The sequence below is a fragment of the Callospermophilus lateralis genome, chromosome 1, assembly GCF_048772815.1.
Source record: "Callospermophilus lateralis isolate mCalLat2 chromosome 1, mCalLat2.hap1, whole genome shotgun sequence".
Classification (NCBI taxonomy): Eukaryota; Metazoa; Chordata; class Mammalia; order Rodentia; family Sciuridae; genus Callospermophilus; species Callospermophilus lateralis.
Genome location: NC_135305.1, coordinates 102,386,008 through 102,409,862, shown reverse-complemented (window position 1 = coordinate 102,409,862; position 23,855 = coordinate 102,386,008). Strand labels below are relative to the sequence as shown.

General features: G+C 43.1%; 1 protein-coding gene across 1 annotated transcript in view; it reads left to right on the top strand.

Annotated features, from left to right (window-relative positions):
• Pkd1l1 (polycystin 1 like 1, transient receptor potential channel interacting) overlaps positions 1–23,855 on the top strand; it is a 140,174-nt gene that overhangs the window by 86,283 nt on the left and 30,036 nt on the right. The window contains exons 29-40 of the mRNA XM_077110056.1: positions 1,349–1,541; positions 3,250–3,333; positions 6,147–6,354; positions 7,843–7,949; positions 9,215–9,431; positions 11,362–11,535; positions 12,686–12,805; positions 14,523–14,682; positions 16,550–16,685; positions 17,882–17,966; positions 18,338–18,514; positions 21,023–21,141. Of these exons, the coding sequence (XP_076966171.1) occupies positions 1,349–1,541; positions 3,250–3,333; positions 6,147–6,354; positions 7,843–7,949; positions 9,215–9,431; positions 11,362–11,535; positions 12,686–12,805; positions 14,523–14,682; positions 16,550–16,685; positions 17,882–17,966; positions 18,338–18,514; positions 21,023–21,141 (1,780 nt within the window). The remainder of the gene's footprint in view (positions 1–1,348; positions 1,542–3,249; positions 3,334–6,146; positions 6,355–7,842; positions 7,950–9,214; positions 9,432–11,361; positions 11,536–12,685; positions 12,806–14,522; positions 14,683–16,549; positions 16,686–17,881; positions 17,967–18,337; positions 18,515–21,022; positions 21,142–23,855) is intronic.

Genomic DNA, 23,855 nt, shown 5'->3' with positions numbered 1-23,855 from the left:
TGAGCTTGCTTTTTCTTGTTTTTTTTTAAGAGCTCTTTCTACGTTAGGATGATTTGTGATGTTCCAAGTCCCTCCTGAGATCCTGAACAAACCAATCACCTCATCTTAGTGGGGATGGAGAGAGTTCAGTGTCTTCAGTTGCCATTCAAACCACTTTCTATTTCTCCAAGGCTGTCAGCCAACCTGTCAAATATTAGCATGTCAGAGTCTGCATCCTTTTCTGTAATATAGATTGCATATATTTTCTTACAGCTCACCATTGATTTATTTTACTTTGTTTTGAAAAAAATTAATAGTGAAATTTACCAGCATTTTCTAACATGAGTCTTAAATTTTGAACTATTGTTAGAAATTAATTTCTTATATTCAGATTCTAGAAGAAATCATTCATGTGCTATTTTAGTGTTTGTAAAGTTTTTTTTTTTCCATTTGTACCTCTGATCAATTGGTGCTTATTATTGTGAGTGGGATGAGGAATGGACCTAATTCCATATTTATACAAATAGTTCATATCTAATGAATGATGACCAGGTTTTTACCTGGTCATCATGCCTACCCCTCCCTGTGGTGACTGCCTTGGTATTTGTTAAAAGTATTAGGAGAAAATTTTAAATAAGTGAAAGATTAAAATGCTTTTGCTTTTAAACATAAAAATTATATAAAAATGATAGCTTAAAACCAAATGGGTCACTGGGTGCAGTGGTGCACACTTGTAATCCTAGTGGCTTAGGAGGCTGAGGCACAAGGATGGCAAGTTCAAGGCCAGCATAGCAACTTAGCAAGGCACCAAGCAACTTAGTAAGTCCCTGTCTCAAAATTAAAAAAAAAAAAAAAAAGTTTAAAAGGGCTGGGGATGTGGCTCAGTGGTTAAGTGCCCCTGGTTCAATCCCCTGTACCAAAAAACAAACAAACAAACACCCAAAATACCACAGGAATCACTGTACTGCCCTTAAACAAGAAGGATGCAGACTCTGATATGCTGATGTTTGACAGGTTGGCTGACAGGCTGGGGAGAAATAGAAAGTGGCTTGAATAACATCTGAAGACTGAACTCTCTCCATCCCCACTAAAATGAGGTGACTGGTTTGTTCAGGGTCTCAGGAAGGACTTGGAACATCACAAGCCCTAGAAATACTGTTTTCCTTCCTAGCACTTTGCCATAGTCAAATGAAAGTTTGAGTGGGTGTAATTCACCATTTAAATGCTCTGGAAACAAAAAAGGCCAGAATTTAATGTCCCCTTTCAATCTCTGCCCATCTCTTTCTACTTTCCCCACCTGCCAGCTCCTCTGTCTGGAATGGAGTATGCCTTTTGCAAACTTCAGACTGTTTGCCTTTTCTCTGTGTAGGTGCCAACGTGGGATATTTATCCTTGTTAGATGCTGACTATGACAGAAGACCTCCAAACAAATACTTTGCTAAGGCAGTGAACTACACAGTACATTTCCAGTGGATCCAATGCCTGTTTTGGGATAAGAGAGAGTGGAAATCTGAAAGTTTCTCTCCACAACCAGGAACTTCTTCAGAAAAAGTTAATTGCAGGTATGAGCATACTGTTGGGAAAGAGTCTGGGAATTTTAGCAAGTGACTGACTACATTGGCTTCTTCGTTTGGTCGGGCCTTGGAACCTCTTCTGAATCATGTCTTCCCATGAATAGCTGTAAAAGTTTTGGATGGCACAACCCTAACAGGATGAGCCTTTTATACCCATTCTCATGTCAGTCTTGATTCTCCCATGCTGCTCTGTGGCTCTGAGGGGAGGGGACTGGTTTCTACCTGGTCATCATGCCCACCCCTCCCCGTGGTGACTGCAGTGCAGTAGCTATTTATTGAGCTTCTTTCTACTCAGAAATGAGTCAACAGAGAAGTGGCACAGGGGTCCAGTTTTATTATAATGGAAATGCTGGCACCCCTTGGGTGTGCAGTTTGAAGTCAGACAGACAGGGTCCTCTGCTCTCACTGCCCCTCTGTACCTCCTTTTCCTGTGCAGAGGAGTCCTCACCCCATACCCCCAGGCCTGGCTCAAGGATGAACATCATGAGACTCTGCACAGACATGAGCTCCCTTCTCAGGAATTTCTGGGTATCTGAATCATGTTACTAAATTGGAAATTCTTTATTTTCTAGCCACAAAATTTACAATTGTATGAGAGGCTTAGTCCTTTCATTTTGGTTGTCCTTACCCTCTTGTTAAGGTAGAGATCAACAATAATTTAGGCATATTTAGAAGTAGAAATAGTCGTTTCCTCCTTAGGAAAAATTAAACCATAAGAAACTGTATATTATGGTTGCCAGTTAGGAGGCAAATATGTCCTGATTGGAACATCTCGATGACATTCATCTTTGTTTTTGACTTTATTGTGTTGCACCCTTTTGTGGTTGTGCAATTTGAATTTCCAGGTAACAGCCCAATATTCCACTTTTATATTTAATTATAAATTAATGCCATCATTCATTCTCTATTACATACCAATCCCTGCTAGGTACTTTTACAGAAATGAGTAACACATGGAAATTGCTCACAAGATAGTGAAGATGAGATAGGTTTTCTTTTTAAAGATAATATACCACAGTGAGCTTCATCTTTATGTATATCTTTAATACACTAATTTTTTTGAAAAAGCTATATATAAATATAAGACTGATAGAATAGAAGAAAGGGAACCAAGAAAGGAAAGAGGAGAAGGAAGGAAATACTGGGGACTAAATTAGAGCAAATTAAATTCCATGTTTGTATAATTATGTCAAAATGAACTCCGATATTATATATAACTATAATGTACTAATAAAAAGTTGTTGTTGTTGTTGTTGTTTTAAGATAGTACTCATGGTGCTGGTCATGGTAGGAGCTGCCAATGATAGGGCCTTTGCAATACCGAGAACAGGTGCTCAGGCAAAGGTTCACAGCATGTGCTGAGTTGCCGAGAACAGCCCACAGAAGGACTTAAACTGAGAGTCTCATGGGGAAGCTGGCTGAGGCAGGTCCTTCCATGGAGTCTGCAACACATTCAGGACAGTCTCCACAGGCGCTGTATCCAGTTCCCGGATGTGAGGATGTCTGGTACTTCAGAGGAGTCTTGGTCCAAAAAATAATTTCAAACTTAGATTGGGATGCACACTGTGAACTGGGCACACATGGTAGCAGTATGTTTAGGACCTGTTTTCTTTTTCACTCTGGTTAGCTTACCACTACCCTGTGAACAGCTGCTCCTGTTACACATTTGGTATCATAATGTGCATTTTCCTCCTAGCTATGACCGCCTTGCGGTGTTCTCTGTCCTGAGAAGAAAGCTGAAGGCTGGTTTTGAAGTGAGTGACATATCCAGTTTACAGCAGTAAGTTCCATCTTCTAAATCAAGATTTCATTTTGTTGTTGCCACTGCCCACTCAGCATGCTCATGTATAATTAAGCAGATGCTTGAAATCTGTTTAAAAATTTTTTATCTATTTATTTTTGCATTACTATTCTTAATATACCATTATATCATAATTTATCATATCTCTGATTATATATAAGGTATGTTGACACCAAATTCACATCTTCATGCATGTATTTTGTATAATGATGAGGGTCTTATTTTGTTTTCTGGATTATGAATATTAGGAGATAATTGTCTTTAAATACTATATCCAACTGTCTGTCTTAGCTTTTTCGCTGCTGTGACTAAAAGATCGAATCAGAATGACTTTAGGGGAGGAAAAGTTTATTTGGGGACTCGCAGTTTCAGAGGTCTCAGTCCATAGACAGCTGGTTGCATTCCTCTGGGTTCCAGGCAAAGTAGGACATCATGGTGAAAGAGTGTGGCAGGGAGAAGTGGCTCACATGATGATCAGAAAGCAGAGAGAGACACTCCACTTGCCAGATACAAAATACATACCCCAAAGCCACACCCCCAGTGCTCTGCCTACTCCAGCCTCACCCCACCTGTCTTCAGTTACCACTCAATGCCACCAGGTGACTAATTCACAGATTGGGTTAAGGCTATCCAAACCCGATCCTTTCTCTACTAAACCTTCTTGCATTGTCTCACACATGAGCTTTTGGCAGACACCTCACATCCAAACCATAACACTGTCTATACTTACATTCACTGACAAGAGATTTATAAACACAAGAGAATCAACAATTTTTTTAAATTTTTAGGTTTAGATTTAGTTCAGTGTGAATTTGGCTAATTATAATTGATTATGTAAATACCTATGGTAATGTCACCTCTAGATTTGTCTGACCTGATTTAAACTTATAGTCACAGCCTAATTGTTAATAGCTCTCTTTGTCTCTGAGATGTGTCCATTTTAAACAGTAAGTTTAAAATTCACCCTATTTTAATAGCCACTGTTTCATATGAAACAACTTATATTTAGAGTCTGAAACAGGGGCACATCAAGGGGAAGCTCCTATAGGCAGCAACCTTCTCTGTCTCATTTGTCAGGCTGACCATGTTTAATATAGAGCTTGTCCCTGGTAGGTGTTCAGTAAACATTTGCTGAGTAAATATTAAGGGCAGATCTGCACTTCCTGGGGTGTTGAGTTCTTGAGTTTTCCTACCTTGATATTCTTACAATGGGAAACTCTGCCTTTATTGTTTAATCAACCATAGTATTTCCAAGACTATTTGGTGAATAAGAGAATTTGTAAATAAGACATTAATTACTAATGTAATTCTTGCTGACCTCAGAGAAGGTCACCAGTCATCCAGTGATCAGAGCTCTAAGTGGAGCAGCCCAACCCTGGTTTCCACAGCACTGACACCGTTGGGGAGGGGGCTGTAAACAAAGAGGTTTGGGGGAAGCTCAGGGGATGTCCAGATAGAAGACAACACCTGAAGTCACACAAAGGCAGTAGCACCAGGTACATCTGGCCAGAATCCAGGAGGTTCCAAGCCACAGCTCAGGTATAGTAAGGACAAACTAGAGCCAGGTGGTTGTGAGCTGATGGGGTGTGACTTAGAACAAGCTTGTCCTGGTCTTACTGGGAAAGAAGGAAGAAGAGTGCCAGGCGAGACCAGGAGCACAGCCCTATCCTAGATACAAAGAGCAGTGAGGCAGGGGACATAGCACAGAGTCCCCAAACAGTATGGACTCCAGGCCCTACCCTCTGAAATCTTATCAAAGATCCATAAAGCTGAGCCCAGCCAGAATACCTTATTAGGTTAAGGGCCCAACACAGGGGACTCTATATGGACACCATTCTATGGGCCTGCAGAGGCTAGAGGATCTCTCTCCCCAAGTCAGGATTGGTGCCCGGTGAGTGTGACCTACAGGTGGGGAGCAAGCAATGCCATCCACAGACAGGTACAGGTGGGATGTAGAGGAGTCTACCTGTTTGGGTTGCTGCGACTGAAAGACCTGACCAGAATAGCTGTAAAGGAGAAAAGGTTTATTTGAGAGCTCACAGTTTCAGAGGTCACAGTCCATAGACAGCCAGCTCCATTCCTTGGGGCTTGAAGTGAGGCAGAACATCATGGTGGAAGAGTAGGGCAGAGGAAAGCAGCTCACATGGTGATCAGTAAGCAGAGAGGGAAAGTCTACTCTTCAGATTCAAATATATACCCCATAGCCACGCCCCCAGTGAACCACTTCCTCCAGCTACACCCCACTTGGATCCTGTCACCATCCAGTTAATACCATCAGGAATTAGTTCACTGATTAGGTTAAGGCTAGAATCCAATACTTTCCCCTCCAAACATTTTGCATTGTTTCACATGTGAGCTTTTGCAGACATCACATCTAAACTATAGCACTACCTGAAACACCTCCAACATCTCCTAGCCTTGCCCTGGAGGCAGAAGAGGGAAAGGGGAGGAATGTTGCATCTGCATATTTGAAATACACATCTGCATGCCTTAATCTTCATAATAGCATGAGATTGGCATTTTTCTCATTTCGCAACCAAAGTTCCTCAGGCCCAGCAGGTGCAGCTTCCCACCTCAAAGGCAGGTTCAGCACAGGCCTCCTCATTCTGGAGTTCATGCCATGGTAGCCCTGTATTCAGAAGCTCCTTGCACTAGGGCTCCAGCACAGGTTTGAAAACAACCTGCAGACCATCGTGTGTGTGGTGTATGTGTGTGTGATCAGTTTTCTAAGTGTTCATTTCCATGTGTAATTCTCCTTATTTCTTTTCCTTTTTTCTTTTTTTTACTTACAGTCACCCACAAAACCTACTTCCCAGTATTTTTATTGTGGTTTTTATGATTCTTTATGGATTTATGGTTACTAAAAGCAGATGTATAGATAATCATGAAAAAAAGAAAATGGGATACATTTTTCTGCAAGAACATACCCCACCTGGCCACAAGTTGTATGCTGTTGTTATTGACACTGGCTTCCGGGCACCAGCTCAGTTTACCTCAAAGGTAACATAAGGCCCTGGGGATGCCTCGGTGGAGTCTAAGTGTGTAGCCTTCGATGCATGAGAAGTGATGATTTGATGATTTAACTGACCTATCAATCACCTGTCACCACCAGCCCCATCCTATTCCCTCTGCCCTCCTGCAACCTGTACATGTGTAAGAGCAGAAGGCAGGACCCCCACCTTCTCCCAGCTCAAATCTCTTCCCCTCTTTCTGCCTTTACCATGGAAAACAGATCAGAGAGATTGGTTCTGTCTCTGGATTAGTCTCTGAGACTTTGAGAGACAACTCAGTTTTTCTGAGTTGACAGGAATCTATTACCCACCACCTAGATGTGGATCTAGGGAGAAAGGAGTGAGAATTGATCAGACAAATCTTGGAGATAGGTAGGGACATACTTGGATTGGAAGCTTGGGGTTAAAAAGAGTCTTCTCAAGCAGATGGAGGATGATATAGAAGGGTGGGGAGTGACAGGAAATGGTAGGAGGCTGAAGGAAGCGATGCAGTATCCATGCCAAGTGGGCTGTGAGAGAAAGGTCTGCAGAGATGAACACCAGAGCCATGAGCAGAACCACAGGACACAGAGACAAGAAGGGAGGTTCCATCTGCATTCAAAATTCACTCCCTTTCCTGAGGGAATTATAGCTGCTTTATGGAAACCTGTAAGACTGGGAGCATTGAGAAGAAAACGGGTCAATGATGTTAGAAAGGAGATGTGTATGATGGGGATGCCATGGTATAGCTAGGCATGAAATCTAACATGATCTCCACTCACTACAAGCCCTAGCCTATCGACTATATATTTATAGAGTTCATCAAATGTAATTCATAAACAGTGAACATCACATAGAAGGAAATTCTCTTAACTAATAAAGGCTATCCACTCACAGCAGTCCTAGTATCTTTGAATTTAAAAAAATATATTTCTTAAGTGAAAAATTGATAAACACAGTACTCATTCCTGGATAGCAATATACCAGTGAGGAACAACAAGCCCAGCCACACTGGGAACAGGCCTCCCCAGGGTGCACCTGCAGAGGTGGAAGCCCCTGCCACCTGACCCTGGTGCCACTCCAGGGCCTAGTAGGCCTCCCCCAGTATTCTTGCCAAGCCAAAGGGAGGAAGATGCTGCCCCCACCATGTGTTCTTTTACCCTGAAAAAGATAAATACCCCAGTAAATCCCAGGTGGGAACTAACATTTCTAGATCAAGGATGTGAAAAACCATCCAGCCACCCCAGGCTCCAATTCTAGGTTCCAATTCCAGGCCCTAATCCTCGTCCTCCAATCCTCCCTAGTCTGGGAGGACTGTGCAGGCCATGCGGGCACCCTTCTCCCCTCAGCTCCATGCTGGGGTCTGTAGCTGTCCCACAGCTTGTCAGGTGGTTTCCAGAAGGATGGAAAGTAGGGAAGTTCAGGGAAGCCCTACCCCAGGGGTGCTGGCATCTTCTATGAAACATCTGGAACTCTCTCCCTGTGTCTGTGTTTTAAGGTTTTCATTGTTTTATGTGGTGAAAATGGACTTTCAGAAACCAAAGAGCTCTGCAGTCCTGAGAAGACCCTGTTTGAAAGGAATTCCAGACACACATTTATCCTGAGGTATTTGGAGATATTTCAACCACACGATTTGGAAAAGAGAGGCCAATCAGAATCAGAATGTTCTCATCATAAGCCCAAAAAAGTAGCATAGAGAACTTTGGGAACATCAGTGTACGTAAAATTTTATGAAGTATTTTTATAGTTTATTATTTGGAGTAGACTAAAGGGTAGGTTATATGAGGGGGGAAAGGAGGGAAGGAGAAAGAGAAAGAAGGAAATCAACTAATTTTGCATGCTAAAATCATAATCACAATTCTAGGTCACTAAACCTGCCTAAATTAATTAGTATCATTCCAAACCTAGAAGAGTAAGGACATGTGGTCTTGCAAAGTTGGTAGTGTTGGAAGAGGCAAGATCATTTATCAAGATAGAAGGCCAGCTCCTTCCACTTTTAGAAATGTGAAAGTACTGAACTAAATTATTTTTTCTACTGGAAAATTTTATTAATAGTATTTTTCCATTTGGAGTAGTTCTTTATTAAGAGAAAAAAAGTTAACTTCTGACTAATTCACTCCAGGCAAAAATACATATAATGAGATTTGCATGACTTGGATTTAGGAAAACTAGAGTCACCAATCCCCCTTGTTCTCAGGGGATATATTCCAGGACCCAGATAGATTCCAGAAACAGCAGATAATACCAACCCTGCATACCTCTGTTTGTTCCTATATATACATACCTATGATACAGTTTCATTTATTAGTTTTTGCATGCTAAAATCACAATCACAATTCTAGGCCAGTAAACCTGCCTAAATTAATTAGTATCATCCCAAACCTGGAAGAGTAAGGACTTGTAAGAGTAAGGACTTGAGTGAGTATAAGAGTAAGAAGTAAATGACTTCTTATAGTCATTTATTTAAACTTTTCTTAGCAAAAGAGTACAGATAACTAATAATAAAGTAGAATAATTATAATATACTATAACAAAATGTATTTAAAACTTATGAATTGTTCATTTCTGGAATTCACCAGTTAATATTTTTGGACTCATGCTTGATGGTGGGGAACTGAAGTCATGGAAAGCAGAACTGAGGTTCAGGGGATAAGTGTGATAGATGCTGAACCCCTGTGTGCTGGGTGGGATTCACTATCCACTGGCCAGCTCTGGGGCTTCCACCTGTCACTCTGCATGGCAGTTATCTGTTGGCATATCTGCCCCTCATGGATCATTAGTGTCCTGAGTGCCAGCATCATATTTGGTGAGGTGCCATGCCCACGCCATCCTGCATACAGGGCTGATGTGATGCTGCTGTGTGTCATCAGTACTCCTGCGCAGTTGGGCCCACTCCGGAAGATCCGCCTCTGGCATGACAGCTGTGGGCCTTCCCCAAGCTGGTTCATTAGCCACGTGATGGTGAAAGAGCTGCACTCAGGACAGAGCTGGTTCTTCCCTGCCCAGTGCTGGCTGGCTGCGGACCAATGGGATGGCCACGTGATGCGAGAGCTCACCCGCCTGCGCCATGGGTTGGGTTTCCAGAAAGTAAGTCCCGTGCCAGTGCCAACCTGCCCACCTGGTGACTGGCACACCTTAGCACCTAGCTCTGCTTCTCTTCTTATAGTCATTTATTTAAACTTTTCTCAAGTTTGGCATATTATCTGTTTTCTTAGTCAACTATCAGGATATTCATATCTTCAATGATGCATGCGGTAAGTGGCCATGTAAGCATGAACTGATGGCCTTTGCCAACTTTAATCGCTACTGTAATGTTTCTTCTTTTAACAACTACTGCAATACCACCTATGGAATTTCTTGTTGCTGGTGGTTTGCAATGTTCAGCAGACCCCTAATTAAAGTCTTTCCAGCACCTTGTGTATATATACAAAACAACTTATATTACTATCACACAATATAGATGTGATCAGGGTCAGATGACAGGAGATGGTGAAAAGTGACAGTCACCCATGATCTCACAGGCCAACTGTGAAAGTTTTTATTTTTACAAGTTCTCTTCCAATCTTTCCCTATTTCCAGTGTTCCCTATTCATTTTGTATAGTTGTAATAAAAAGACTTATATGTTTTGTGCTTCCTAATTCAACATTTTAGAGTAAATTTCTTTATGAATGCTCTTTATGAACAATTTAAGGACTTTATAATGGCTGATGTACACTCTTATTTGCTTAAGTATCCACCTACTGGGTACTCTTGATTTTCTTTTATTTACTTGCATGATAGAAAACTGTAGGTTTGAGTATGCCTTTGGGTTTCTGGCAAATGATTTCCTAAAATGGTTCTCAAGCAGGAGTCAGGGCCCATGAAAGCTGATATTTCCCCAGACACTGGATCTCACCAGTCCACTGGGCTCTCCTTCCAGCATGTCCCATTGTCATGGTGGTAAGGAGAACCAGGCTTACAACTGTAGTAGTTTCTGGCTTGACATTGCTAATTTACTAGGAAGCACAATCATCATGAATTTGAAACAAGGGTTTCCAATCAGTCACAGCATATGGAAATTCTTCAGCACCTGAAACCAAGGGACAGATTCAACTGAGACTTTCCTTGAGACAGTTATTCCATGTAAGAATGACCACTTAGCTGACTGAACACAGTTAACAATAGGAGGTGTGCATTGTTTCTCCTCCAGCTATTTTGCTTGAGAACTTTGTGTAAGAAATTTACACTAAGTTAGCCACTTATGAGTCCATGTAGCTATATTCCATGAATCCACTGTAACTCATTGGACAATCAGTTGACATATAAAAGACACAGTCTTATTCTGTTTCGATTGTTTTGCTGGTATTTGCTTATTATTCTACTTGTATTTCATATATCAGTCCTATGTATAAGTAATTCTGTTTTTTTTTACAATGTTGAGCACTAGATAATGTTTGAATTGCATTGAAACATTAAAAATTTAGTATAATTCCATGGGCAACATAGTGCCTGCTACATGGTGGACCATGTGGGTTACAGCATGGGTGGCACCAGCTTTTGGTGCACTCAGAACCTAGTGAAAATAAACTGTCTGGGGGAAAGTACTGAGAACAGTTCCTAAATAGTCTATTAGGAACACATGGAGAAGTGTGTTCAGAGACTCCAGAGAGAAGGGGTTTCTGAGCCAATGTTAAAAATTCAGAAGCCAGACAAGTGAGAGGGAGGAATGATTGGTACCAAGGCTCAGGGGCCTCCAGTAGGAGACTGGACTAGGCCAAAGTCCAGGGTGGTGGGAGTGTGTGGTTGCGGCAAGATGCTGGTAATGAGGTGGGAGGAAAGAAGCCAGATCAAGGGGCTATGTGGATCGTCTACCTGCACCCAGTGGTTATATAGCATCCTGCTAACCAGCCCAGGTAGAAAAGCCAAAAAATTTTGGAGTCTCAGCTTAGGAAATTGTTGGTTATCAGTCAGGATCTCACTTTGTTCACACAAATGTCTGACATCAGGAAATTGTTGTCTTGTGGTTTTCCCTTTCAGCTGTTCTATTTCAAGTTCACAGAGTACCTGGAGGATTTCCATGTCTGGCTCTCCGTGTACAGTCGGCCCTCCTCCAGTGGCTACCTACACACACAGCGGCTCACGGTGTCCTTCTGTCTGCTGTGTGTCTATGCATTCCTTGCAGTCCTGGTCACTGCAGGAGAACATGAGCAGGTGGGAGGCAGCTGATTTTCTCACAATGGTTGCCAATTCTCAAGACCTAAAGCATGGCTCCCTCTTAACCAGGAAATTAGCAAGACTCACTGTACTTGAAGAAGAGTTTAAACCAGGGGAATCAGGCTGTGTACCTGGAGGGACCCCAGGTGACATGGCCAGAGATGTAGCTGGGAAGGATCTGAAAGATGAAAGGTCTGGGTGAGGAGCTGCTGTGGTTGGCTGACCACTGCTGTATGAGACCTCAAACCCCAGGGGCCACAGAGCATGATATCCCCAGAGGTATTGGTAGCCTGGGTTGTCTCGTGGGAACACTCCCAAGTTGTTTTTAAGGTTGACATTTATTCACATTTTAAACAAATGCTTTGGCTGAGAGAACAGGGAAAAGTTAGCATGGCCACATTAGCATTTGGAATACCAGTTTACACTGCAAACATGGTCTAATTATTCCTCATGAAATGTAGAGAATTAATTCTGAAACAGTTCAAGCAGTTAAAATGGAGAACCTGTCTCTCCTGAGTGAGGGGAAACAGCATGATTTTGGAGGGTATGGCAAAACAGTGGGATTAGTTTCTTACAACTCAGGGCCACTTATAAGCCCAACCCACTACATCCATATGGTCCCAACCATGCAGCTGGGGATGGTGGCCTTCTTACATGGCACCAGATATCAGAGAGGTGTGGTAACAGTTATAGATTTAGAATTTTTTAAAGGAGTGCCATGTGCAAATAATTAGTTTTAAAAAAATATTTCAAAAAATCTATCACTAATTGGCAAGCAGGGAACCACCATATCCACCTGGGATGTACTCAGGACCTGTAGTCAGAAAACCTATGTTGGGTCACTCCTGTGAGATCAACTAGTTGTCTAATCTGAGGCCTTGACAATTTTTCTCTGTTGGGTGGCACATTGAAGACATTGATGCCTTCATGTCAGATTATAGCAAGGATTAAGTCCATTGAGAATCCCCTTCATGAAAAATGAGTGTGCACAGGGACTTCTACAGGAGAAAAACAAATTACTTTTTTTGTGTGATTTTTTTAACCTGGATTGAGAGAGCAAAGGTTAAGTCTTCGGAACTACAAATGCCCCTGAGTTTTAAGTTGGAATCACTTGAGGAGTTATAACTTCTACTCTTGACTGTCGCAGCTCCCTCTGGATGTCGGCCCCACAGACATCACTCTCCGATCCTTTAGTCTGGGTTTCCTGTGCACCCTCCTGGCCTCCCCAGGGTCACAGCTCTTGGCACTGCTCTTCAGGCTCAGCAAGGTACCTGTGGACTATCTGCGCGGCCCTATGCTCCTGAGTGGCACCTCCATTGCTGGGGGATATCCTTTCTAACCAGCCTCTACTTCTACAGGAAGCGATGGAGTATCCCCAGACTGAGGCATGCAGACTGCTAAGAGGAGTGCAGACAGAGGTCCCTCTGGGTAAGCATGCACTAGAAACTCAAACTCTCCCCTCAAGCTGATCTCCTGGGCCAATCTTTTAGGTAGGAATGGAATCCCCTACTTCCAGTTTGCATTATGTTTCATATATTTAAAAGCCATCTTATTTTCTGTGGGTTGTCCCTTTCCTTTGCCCCTCTTCATTGACTTCATAGAATCCTTTCTTTTTCTAAACAAGATTTAAGTGATTGCCACTTAGTTATGTAAATGGGCCTTTGTCCAATGGAGACTGAATACTTTTTCCCGGTTGCTATTGTTGTTTCAGTTTTATTATTTTAAATTTTTTATAGTACCATTTATCACTATTTTCTTTTAAGGCTCTTTTTACTATTTAAAACGTTTTTCCAATACTGCTATATTTCCTGAGGGCAGCCCTGGGTGACTGAGGAGGTATCAATTCCACACTGGGATGGCAACATTAAAAAGTCCTCATCTTGGCTTTGTCCCATATCTCAGAAAGGCTAATTATGATGGGTCAGGAAGGAGAACTGGAGGTAGTGTACCAGGTAGCTTTAAGATGTCCCTGGGTTGACATCATACATTTGCCTTTTTTTCAATCAGATCCTACTTCCTGTAGAGGTACCCAAGACACCCAGGAGCCATGTAAGGTATGTGGACAACTACATGCATTAACTAATTCTCTAGCATAGCAGGCTAATAATAGGATTTCTCTGGCATTCTTCTTTGGCTGCATGTGGTATGACCATGGGAAGGTCACACATTGTGCTGGTTGGGATCCATTATCTGGAAAAGTAGGGCTGATTCTCAAGCCCCAGTGAAGGGGGATGGGCATCCAGGTAGTATCAAGAAGAAGGAGTTTCTGCAGAGGCCAGAAAAATGGGAGAGGAGCAGCCCTGCAGAACCTAGAAAGCCTCATGTATATGTTCAGTGAAAACTGCCAAGGCCCCTGTGAAGAAGAAAGGCCTGGATGTCTGCTTGGCCTGCTCCTTTCAGCCTAGCACGAGGAGCAGGGGCTTGGAGGAGCTGTTGCAGTGATGTGAGCTCCAGGTCTCAAATAGGCCTCTGACTAAAGGCAAGTGAAGGGCAGTTTCTAATGGTGTGACCATAGTAACCCATTGGGATTTTGCTTGTGGGATCTAGGTGACTATGCCCTTAGCTTAAGGCTGATCCTTTGTGGGATTCCTGTGTTTCTTAGTCTCTCACCCCTGCCTGGCAGCTCCAGGGCCTTTGCTTGGAGCATTGTATGCCCTATCCCTAAATGCTATGCTGGGATTCTATCTCTCCCACCTTGGAGCCTTTTATCAACCATTGCTCCTTGGGCAGGTAGTGCCTCCTAGGAATCAGGGTGCAATTACCTGAAAAATGGAGCTGCTACCAAGCCACAGGCATTGCTTCATGGTCACCCCACAGGTCCTAAGGAGCCAGCTCCCAAGGCTGACTGTGCTTCCCCCTCAGAATTCAAGGACTGCACTTGACCATGTGCTATGCCTGTCCTGTGAGAAGGCTCAGATGGCACCATTGTCGAGGAGTTCACTATCTGTGGGAATATTGACCTTGGCCTGTCCTTGTTATTCCAGCATTCTGTATCAGCCATTCCTTCTGGGAGAGATGGGAGTAGAAGAAAGGCAGAAGGCAATGGCACAGCCTGCCCATCCATGGACTTGGAGGCCTGCAGACCTGACCACCAGGGGACTTTGCAAAGGGAAAAGAGCCACCACTCCCCTCCTGGCTTACAAGGTGACATTGCCATGTAGTTGCAACAGGCAGCCCTCTTTTCTGCAGGCCCAACATCAGCCTTAGCCATGGGAGAGGAGGGATGAATAGAGTTGGAGTTGAGACACATGTCACTAGACACTTGAGTCTTATCTAAAAACAGGCTTGAACTCATTTGAAATGGTGACTTCTAACTTTGTCCCAAATCCTGATTGATTTCTTATTTATATTCAGTATAAATTACATCAGATCTTTTTAAAAGCCAGTATTAGTGTCTTCACACTTCTTTAGATATTCTGAAATTTAAAGCTTTGTGTTTTAAATTTTTTCCACTTTTCTTTTGCTGGTGCATTATAGTTGTACATAATGGTAGGATTTGTTGTTACATATTCATACACGCACACAGTATAACAGTAAATCTACCAATATTATTCCTTAGTCTTTCCCCTTTCCCTTCCCTCCTCTTCCCTCCTGGTCCCTTTCTTCTATTCTCCAGATCTCCCTTCATTAGATTTTCCTTAGATGTGCCCCGCCCATATTTCTTTTCTTTTTTTCTCTGTAGTGAAGCTTTGCTTTTATAAAATGTAAATTAGAGTGAATAGCAGCTCTTCCTTCAATTATGCTGCGGGCTCAGCAATGAGCTAGAAAAGCAGAAAATGACCTGGAAAACAAGGGCTGCACCCAGGGAGGGCAGGTCATCCTGCGCTTGGGTCTCAAGAGGAGACCAAGCTGTCCCCTGTCAGTCTCATCCAAGTGGGAGCTAGCTGCTGGGCCTGGTCTAGTTGCATGTGTGCAACCATGAGGGCCTACTCAACACAGGGCCTAGAGCATTGGTTTTGGGTAGCAGGTGGACCCTGCTCTGCGTACTCACCATAGGAGCAGAAAAAGGTCTTTTCTGTGGGTGAATGAGACCTCAGGTAGGTGAGCCTATAGTACAGGCACCAGTATTGCCAAAAGTATGGCTACCCTCCATGGCAAGCTGGACACATGCATTCTGGGACGTGAAAGCTCAGAAGTGGAAAGTTTGCACTGGTGGACCAGACGCCAAGGAGGCGGTGGGGAAGGTGTGGCTTAGGAAGACACTGCCATCCCATCCTGGTCACACCTCTGCATTCCTGTTGCATGTTCAGCAAGTGTCCTTTGGTTTGCCCAATGCCAGCTTCCTGGTCTATTGAGATGGGCTGGGTTTAGTTGCCCTTGGTTGACACTGCCTCCTGCCCCCAGATGTTCCCTCATTGGGATTTATCTCTAAGAACCATCCCTTGAGAAAAGGAGCTCTACAACTCCCCTCCAAGGAGAGGGATTTTGTGGGGTGACCTCTGGTTATGTGCATGGCTCTGGAGGAATTGCATAGCTAAGAGGAAATGATGAAGGCTGTGGGGACAAGTCATAACTCTGTGTCCAAATGGTGTGAGCGAGTCTTAATCCAGTCAGAGCAGATCCTGCAGATCTAAGTCAGCCTACTTAGTCATTTGGAATCTGAGATGGAAACTAGTCCCTCTGCCTCTAATGTTGGGGACCTCTCCATCATTTTAAGAGGCATTTTAGTAGAGCCCCTAAGGTGCTATCCTGGACCTTCAAGCAAAGATCAATGTTCTAGCTCAAAGACCATCAGGAAAGATGAGTTCCTTCTTAACCCATTTGTTCTATTCAGGCCTTCCACTGATTGGGTAAAGGCCCATCTACCCTCAAAAGGCCTCTGCTTTATTCAGTCCATGACACAAATGCTAATGTCATCTGGAAACTCCCTCGTAGACACACCCACAATAATCTTTGGCCCAATTTCTAAACACCCTACAACCCAGTCAAGGTGACACTAAGCTCACCGTCACACTGTGGGTGAGGATGTTGGGTCTGTTAACCAGCTTGTCTCTGCCTTACTCTTCTGTAGCTCCAAAAGGTGGTTTTGAAGGGCTCATGCCCCAGTGGTCAAGAGCTGGCATGCCTTGGTCAAACTCTGCAGCATGGGCCATTTGTGGATCAGCTTCCCTAGCCTGTGGACTGGGGACAGGACTCATAGGCTACAGGTGAGCTTTTGAGGCTTTCAAATATACTCAGGTCACTTGATGAAAGTCTAGCATTTGTAAAGGAGGCCCCTCTTTTCTAGGAACACATAAAATGCGGATACCAGATGTCACCATTGATATTTTCTCCTTCACCCCACTCCACCCCATGGGAGTGAGCAGAATCATATGCAAACCCCAAAGGATCACTTGGTTGGGCAATCTCTGCAACAGCCACCCAGCCCGGATGGCATCCTGGGTGTTAAATAAGAAGCCCTAGGGTCCTCATTAAGGAATGAAGGGCCAGTCACCAAGCTCCTGAGAGAGAGCTCAGACAAAGTGCTCATCATCTCCTGTTTGAAAAAGCCCAGGCACAGAGGAGGCTGAGGAAGGAAGATTGTAAGTTAAAGGCCAGCCTCAGCAATTTAGAAAGGCCCTGTCTCAAAACAAAAAATTAAAAAGGACAGAGGACATAATTCAGTGGTAGAGCTCACCTGGGTTTAATCCCCAGTACAACAACAAACAAGCCTATGCCTGTGCGATGGTTACCATCCATGCACCATCCATTCGGGACTGCCCCCGGCACTCAGTGCCTCTTGGTCTGGCTGCTGTGTGGCTTTGGTCACCACTAGAGGCCCCAGAGTCATCTCATGGCTCCTGTGGGCCCACATGTTCCTAAACCATGGGAAGTAGGTCACAAAGCCAAGGCCTTTTCTTCCTTATGATCTCCCCTCACCCAGCTGCACACACTGAATCACTGTGAGGATGGATGAGGCACTGGAGCCCTCTGTGCCTCGGTTTACCCATCTGGAAAGTATGGATCCTCGGCCCTTAATTCTTGGGGTCCAAGAAGGCAGGTGAAGTCCCAAGTGCTCTCCTGCTCCCTCTGCATCCACTTGTTGCAGCTGTCACCAGGTCACACCTGCCTTTTCCTCCTTTTCCCTCCCTCTGCTCTGTTGCTGTGTGTTGGATTTCTTTTCTCTTACCACTGAGTAGCTTTAGAAATGCATATATTCTCTCAGCAAGGAATGACTCTCCTCTAATGGGCAGAAAGATACAGTGCCCACGTCCAGTAGCCCCAACCTGGCTGCAGCCCCACTTCCTGCCCAAGGTCTCAACCTGCAAAGGTGCTGACCTACTCCTGTGTCCCCATGCTCAGATGGTAGTGACCATGGTGGCTTGCTTCCACAAGGGTACTGACTGCATTCTCTCCTGGACAGGTTTGTTATGGCTCAGTGTATGAGGTGGCTACACCTGTTGTCCCTTTCCGTGGTCTGCTGCGTGTTTGTCACCCAGCCACTCATGGTAAGACACACCTTCTGAGGCAGAGGTTCCTCTGTTCAGCAGGATACTGGAGAGGGGGATGCATTTTGGCAATGCATTTCTTTTATTTATAGTTTGATTTGAGATGTGGTGAGAAAAAAAATAAAAAGAGGGAGCCAGGCCTTGTGCTAAGCTCCACAGGTGACCACCCGTTTTTCATTTGAGGAACCTGAGCCTGGAGAACATAAGTCTCTCGGGCCAGGCCAGGCCTGGTAAGGGGTCAAGCCTCTGGTGAGTGGTTCAGAACCAGGAAATGGAGGCCTATTGGCAATTATATACCAGGAGGACAGTTCTGTGGAGGGAACACAGCCCAGTGCTGATGATAGCCCCTGCTATCACATCTCTCCCTCCAGATATGCATCATGGCATTGGGCTTTGCTTGGAAAAAAAAAGACGACAACCAATTTTTTGCCGAGTCTTTATATGAAGCAACCAGGAATCTGGACTCGGAATTGGAAGCACGTTCCGGAACCGATGTTCCCCTTTCTCACAGCTGCTGCATTTCTGACTATGCAAAGGAAGTTGAAAAAGTAAGGAGATTATCAGTGCAGCATGAACTGGGCTTTGGAGAACCATGCTGTCTGTGTTCTTGTCATGTACTTCCCTTCTTCCCTCCATCCTTAATGTCCTTTCTTTCTCCTTTCCTTCCTATATTCAGTTTTGCTTGTTTGTACATATGGTATTGTCTTAGGTGTGGGTGCTATGAAAAAGAGCAAAGTCTTTCAGCCACCACAAAGAAACTCACAGGCTTGTTGTTGACATGAATATACATAAAACAAAATGTACTCTTCTATTCTGAGAAGTAATCACTGGTCCTTATGACCAAGGCTGCAGCCCCAGTTCATTCACAGTCAGATACCATCTCTCCTCTGCTCACCCCCACTCCCCTCCTCTCAGAAAGCCCAGAGAGCTCCGACAGGCTAAGCAACCTCATCAGGTGACTGATCCACAGCCTTCCTCCCTGGCATCTGGATGATGAGAATATATACTGAGCATCAATTATATAGTCCATGGTATTGTGTTGTTATGGTTTGGATGTGAGATGTTAGGAGAGCCTTAACCCAATCAGTGAATTAATCTCCTAATGGGATTAACTGAGTGGGAATTGAAGGCAGGTGGGTGTGGCTGAAGGAGGTGGGGCATTAGGGGTGTGGCTTTGGGGTATATATTTTGTATCTGGCAAGTGGAGTCTCTCTCTCTCTCTCTCTGCTTCCTGATCATAGTGTGAGCCACTTCCCTCTGCCACACTCCTCTAGCGTGATGTTCTGCCTCACTTCAAGCCCTAAGGAATGGAGTCAGCTGTCCAAGGATTGAGACTCTGAAACTATGAGCCCCCAAATAGACTTTTCCTCCTCTAAAATTTTTTTGTCATGTCTTCTATTCACAGCAGTGAAAAAGCTGACTAAAACAGTCATGCTACATTTACGTTCACTATATCAATTTGTTGCTTATAAGATTTTGTGAAGTAGGCAGGATTATTGCATCCTACTTTAAAGATAAGGATGTTGGGGCTCATAGAGGTGAAATAATAAAGGCCAAGGCCACATAGCAGTATGGTACACCCCAGCACCTCATCTGAGGAGCAGTATTGCTGTGGGTTTTCCTCACACCTGTTGGATCTCAACTTTCCTTTCTGCTTCAAGGCTTTCTTACCTTTTCCCCAGGTGCAGATACTCCACCTTCCTACTCTATCTCTGTTCTTTCTCTTTCTATAGATTTTTCCTCCGGGGTAGATTCCTCTGGCAGATTCAGCCGTGATCCTAAAGGTCAGGTTGGCATCACTAGACCTGTGCCCATCCCATTAGCACCTTGAAGTCAAGATGCCTGTTTCAGTTAGTTTTGTGTCACTATGACCAAAATACCCAACAAGAACAACTTAGAGGAAGGAGAGTTTATTTGGGGCTCCTGGTTTCAGAGGTCTCAGTCCAAGGATGACTGAGTCCGTTGCACTGGGCCCAAGATGATGTAGCACACCATGGCAGAAAGGATGATGGAGGAACATAACTCCATTCATGGCAGTCAGGAAGTAGAGGAGAAAATCAGAAAAAGGGCCACAAGGTAGATACACCCTTCCAGGGTATAGCCCCAGTGACCCACCTCCTCTAGCAGCACTCCACCTGCCCACAGTTACCACCCAGTAAGTCCATTCTAGTTTGATTAGGTGACAGCTCTCATAATCTCACAATTTTTACCTCTGAACATTCCTGCATTAACAGAGGAGCTTTGGGGGGGAAACTTCACATCCAAACCACAACAGAGCTCCACCTACCAACCTTCCCCACACTCGGCTTCAGCGCTCACCCTTCTCATGATAACACATCCATCAGCTGAAAGGAATATCCCAACCACCAAGCTTTAATCCCCAGGTTCACTGTTATACCATTTGTACTGCCATGTATTTCTTAAAAGTACAACAGAGGAAGGAGAGCTTCTGAGTTTCCAGATCAATGTCTCCCATATCTGACCCAGGGTCTCCTCATTGAACATGTATTGAATGAACAAATTCGTGAATGAGAAAAAAATGAATGAATGTTTTCAATGGGTTATTTTAATAACCCATTGAAATACTCCATCCACTGTTATGTGTGTCTTGAACATAAACAGATATAATATAAAAGCAGTAATATTTTAAAAAAGAAAATCAAAGGTCATTTCTTGCTAAGACTGTACTTTAAAATGGTTTTTCCAGACTTTGAAGATCTCTAAAAGAAAATACCATGCAAATGCCAAAGATAATTGCTCCCATAATTTGACAGTAGCAGACATGCCTGTTGTGTAAAGCTGCTCTTTATAGCGGCCCAGCTGCAGCTCCTGCCAAAAAAAAAGTTTGGCTGGGATATAAGTAGAGTTTCTTTTAAATGGAGCTACGCTGTCTCCAAACCTCTCCCCAACAACCTGGTATACATTCTCTACATAAAGTAGCTCTTTGTTCCCAAAAACCAGGCAAAGCTCAGTGATGACGTTGCTTTTGGCTGATGGTAAATGCCTCTCTCCTTTCACTGCCAGCCTGAGGGTCTTAGCATTTTCATCCCTGACAGGTCTTGGCTGCCCGACAACGAGAACGGAACCTGCGCTGGGTGCGTCCACCATCCAAGGCTCAACTCAAGGTCATCAGGGAGAAGATTAGGAAAAAGAGTCGTACGGAGGCAGCCCTAAGGTGGGTGCAGATGTGCATAGGATGGGTGCACTCTGGTCCAACTCCCCTTTCAGAAGGAGCACCTTCCTGCTGATGATCATTCTTAAAAGATTATTCTCATCAGGTATTGGGGAGTATAGGTGGGAAGATCCTTTTCCGTATATTATTCTGTGCCCAGCACTAGGATGCAAGGAAATTAGGGTCAGAAAACTTGGTCCTGCAAGCTACCCATGATAAGTTGGTTAACATCTTACTCCCTGGTCCTCAATTTCCTCCATCCATGCATGGACTCAGGAGATGGGGGTGGGGTGGAGAAAGGAAAAAGACCAGCAACTTTTTAGAGCAAAAATGTGCTTTCAAACAGCTTATAGAAAAAAAGAAGCACTATGGCACTTCCACCTACAGTTAGAGAACTGCAAATTAAAACTGGGGGGGAAAAAAATATATATATATATATATCTCCATCCACAGGCTCTTTTGGTGAGCTATGATAAAGTGCTCTCACACTAATAGGAATGTAAAAGGTACAGCCAGCCCCCATGGGGGAATTTGGAACTCTCTAGCACAAGTACAGATGTGCTTACCTTTTGCCCAGACTCCCCACTAGTAGGAATCACCCTTAAAGACACATTAGCAAAAATATGAGAAAACCCGTGCATGAGACAATTAGTGCAACACCTTGTGTAATAGAAATAGCTTAGGAATAATCACATCTTCCCAGGAGGACAGGGACAGCATGGAGTTGTGAGGAGCCCAGCACAGTGGAGCTGCCTATAACCTCAGCTGCTTAGGAGGGGGAGGCAGAAGAATCCCAAGTTGGTGGCCAGCCTCAGCAACTTAGCGAGACTCTTTCTCAAAATAAAAAAAAAAATAAAGACTTAAGCTGTAGCTCAGCAGTAGAATGCTTATCTAGCATGCAAAAGCCCTTGCATTTTCAGTAGTGGCAGGCAGGGTTGAGGTGGTGGCCATGAGGATGGCTTTTAGGGAAAGACCTTCAGGATCTTATGGGAGAAGCTCCAGATAAAGAACTTGCTTGGTGTGCTTCCCCCGCTGCTTAACAGAAAGAATATGAATATGTATGCCCACGAGTCTGCTTATCTTAAAACATAGGAAAGGAAATTAATTTAACTTTAGAAAATGAGTGTTACGGAGAGAGAAGAATAAGATTTTTAAAAGATTTGTATTAAGATTAAAATTTTGCCCTTACTGGTTAGATTCCACCTCAAAAATATTGGAAGCTTCTAGTCCTAGTTTTGAATTAAAAGTGTAGATATGAACTAATGTAGAATTTTAAAACAAAAGAATAATATTTTCCTAGCTCCATTCACTAAGAAAAGAACTAGAAACAATCCAAGAGCAATAAGCCCCAGCACCTAGATTCCAGTCTACAGATACCATTTTCCACCAAAATAGTAATAATAATAATAATAATAATAATAATAATAATAATAAATAAAAGCCAGGAATTATTGGGATTTCTGATTTAAAGTCTGTGACAGAAAATACACAAGCTGCTCCTGAAACATTGTTTAATCAAGAGATTAATAACAACTAGAACCATCACCAAAGGACTCAGAAGCCAATTTTAAGGGAGTTCATGTTGGTCAAAGATGGGATAATTTGACACTAGATTAAAAATTGCAACTATAATGAATTAAAGGTTATGAAATATATTTAAAGCCATGAGTTTAGGATGATGCCAGAAACTGTAGTCATTGCAATTAACATTAGAAAACACTCAGAAATCCCCTTTTTAAAAACTAGGAAATACTGTTGCCTTTCCCAATAAACTGCACCTCTGGGAAAATACAGGAAAGGAGAAGGGAATTTTTTTTTTCACAGAGGTATTCCAGCTGCTAGGTGAAGGCTAATGATGGAATTAGAACTTGAACGTTTTTTGCAGCTTTTAATTAATTAACTAATCTAGCCACTACTCATCAACAAAGGGCAATATAAAAGAAAGAAGGAGAGAGACCCAGAAATAATCAGACATTGTGCGTTTTCTGACCATCACCCCTAAGCCAGTCTATCCCGAAGAATTCAATCTTAATTTAATGAAGGTTATTTTTTCTTTTGCAATTTATAGTTTATAGTGAGAACACACTAAACAACACTATAAGGAAGCAAAGACATACAAATCTATAGCACACAGAACCAATTTGTTCAACAAGTAAACTGCAAAGCAACCAAAAAGAGTTCCAGTAGGTACATAATATTAAGAGATATAACAGAAAAGTGGTTAGTGTATTACATCATATTAACATCATAAATAAGGAAAACCATATGATTCTCCCAGTAGATGTCCAGAATGCATGAGACAAAACCGAACATTAATTCATGAAAGAAGGAAACCCCAAAACTCAGCAAACTAGAAATAGAAAAGAAATATTCTAAGCTAATACAAAGGGTATCCATAAAAAACGCTTAGTCTGACATCATACTTGATGGTGAGACACTTTTAGATCAGGAACAAAGCAGAAATGTCTGTTCTCTCTCCCATTGAAAGTTACAATAGAAATCCTAGCAATTGTAACAGGGAAGGAAAATAAACCATGAAAACAATATAGATTTGAATGAAAAATAAAACCATCTACTACTAGCAGATGACAGGAATAGTCTTTTTTTTTTGAATGTTGAAATTAATTAATTAATTTATTTATTTATATTGGTTGTTCAAAACATTACAAAGCTCTTGACATATGACAGGAATAGTTTTAACAGAAATTCCCGAATAA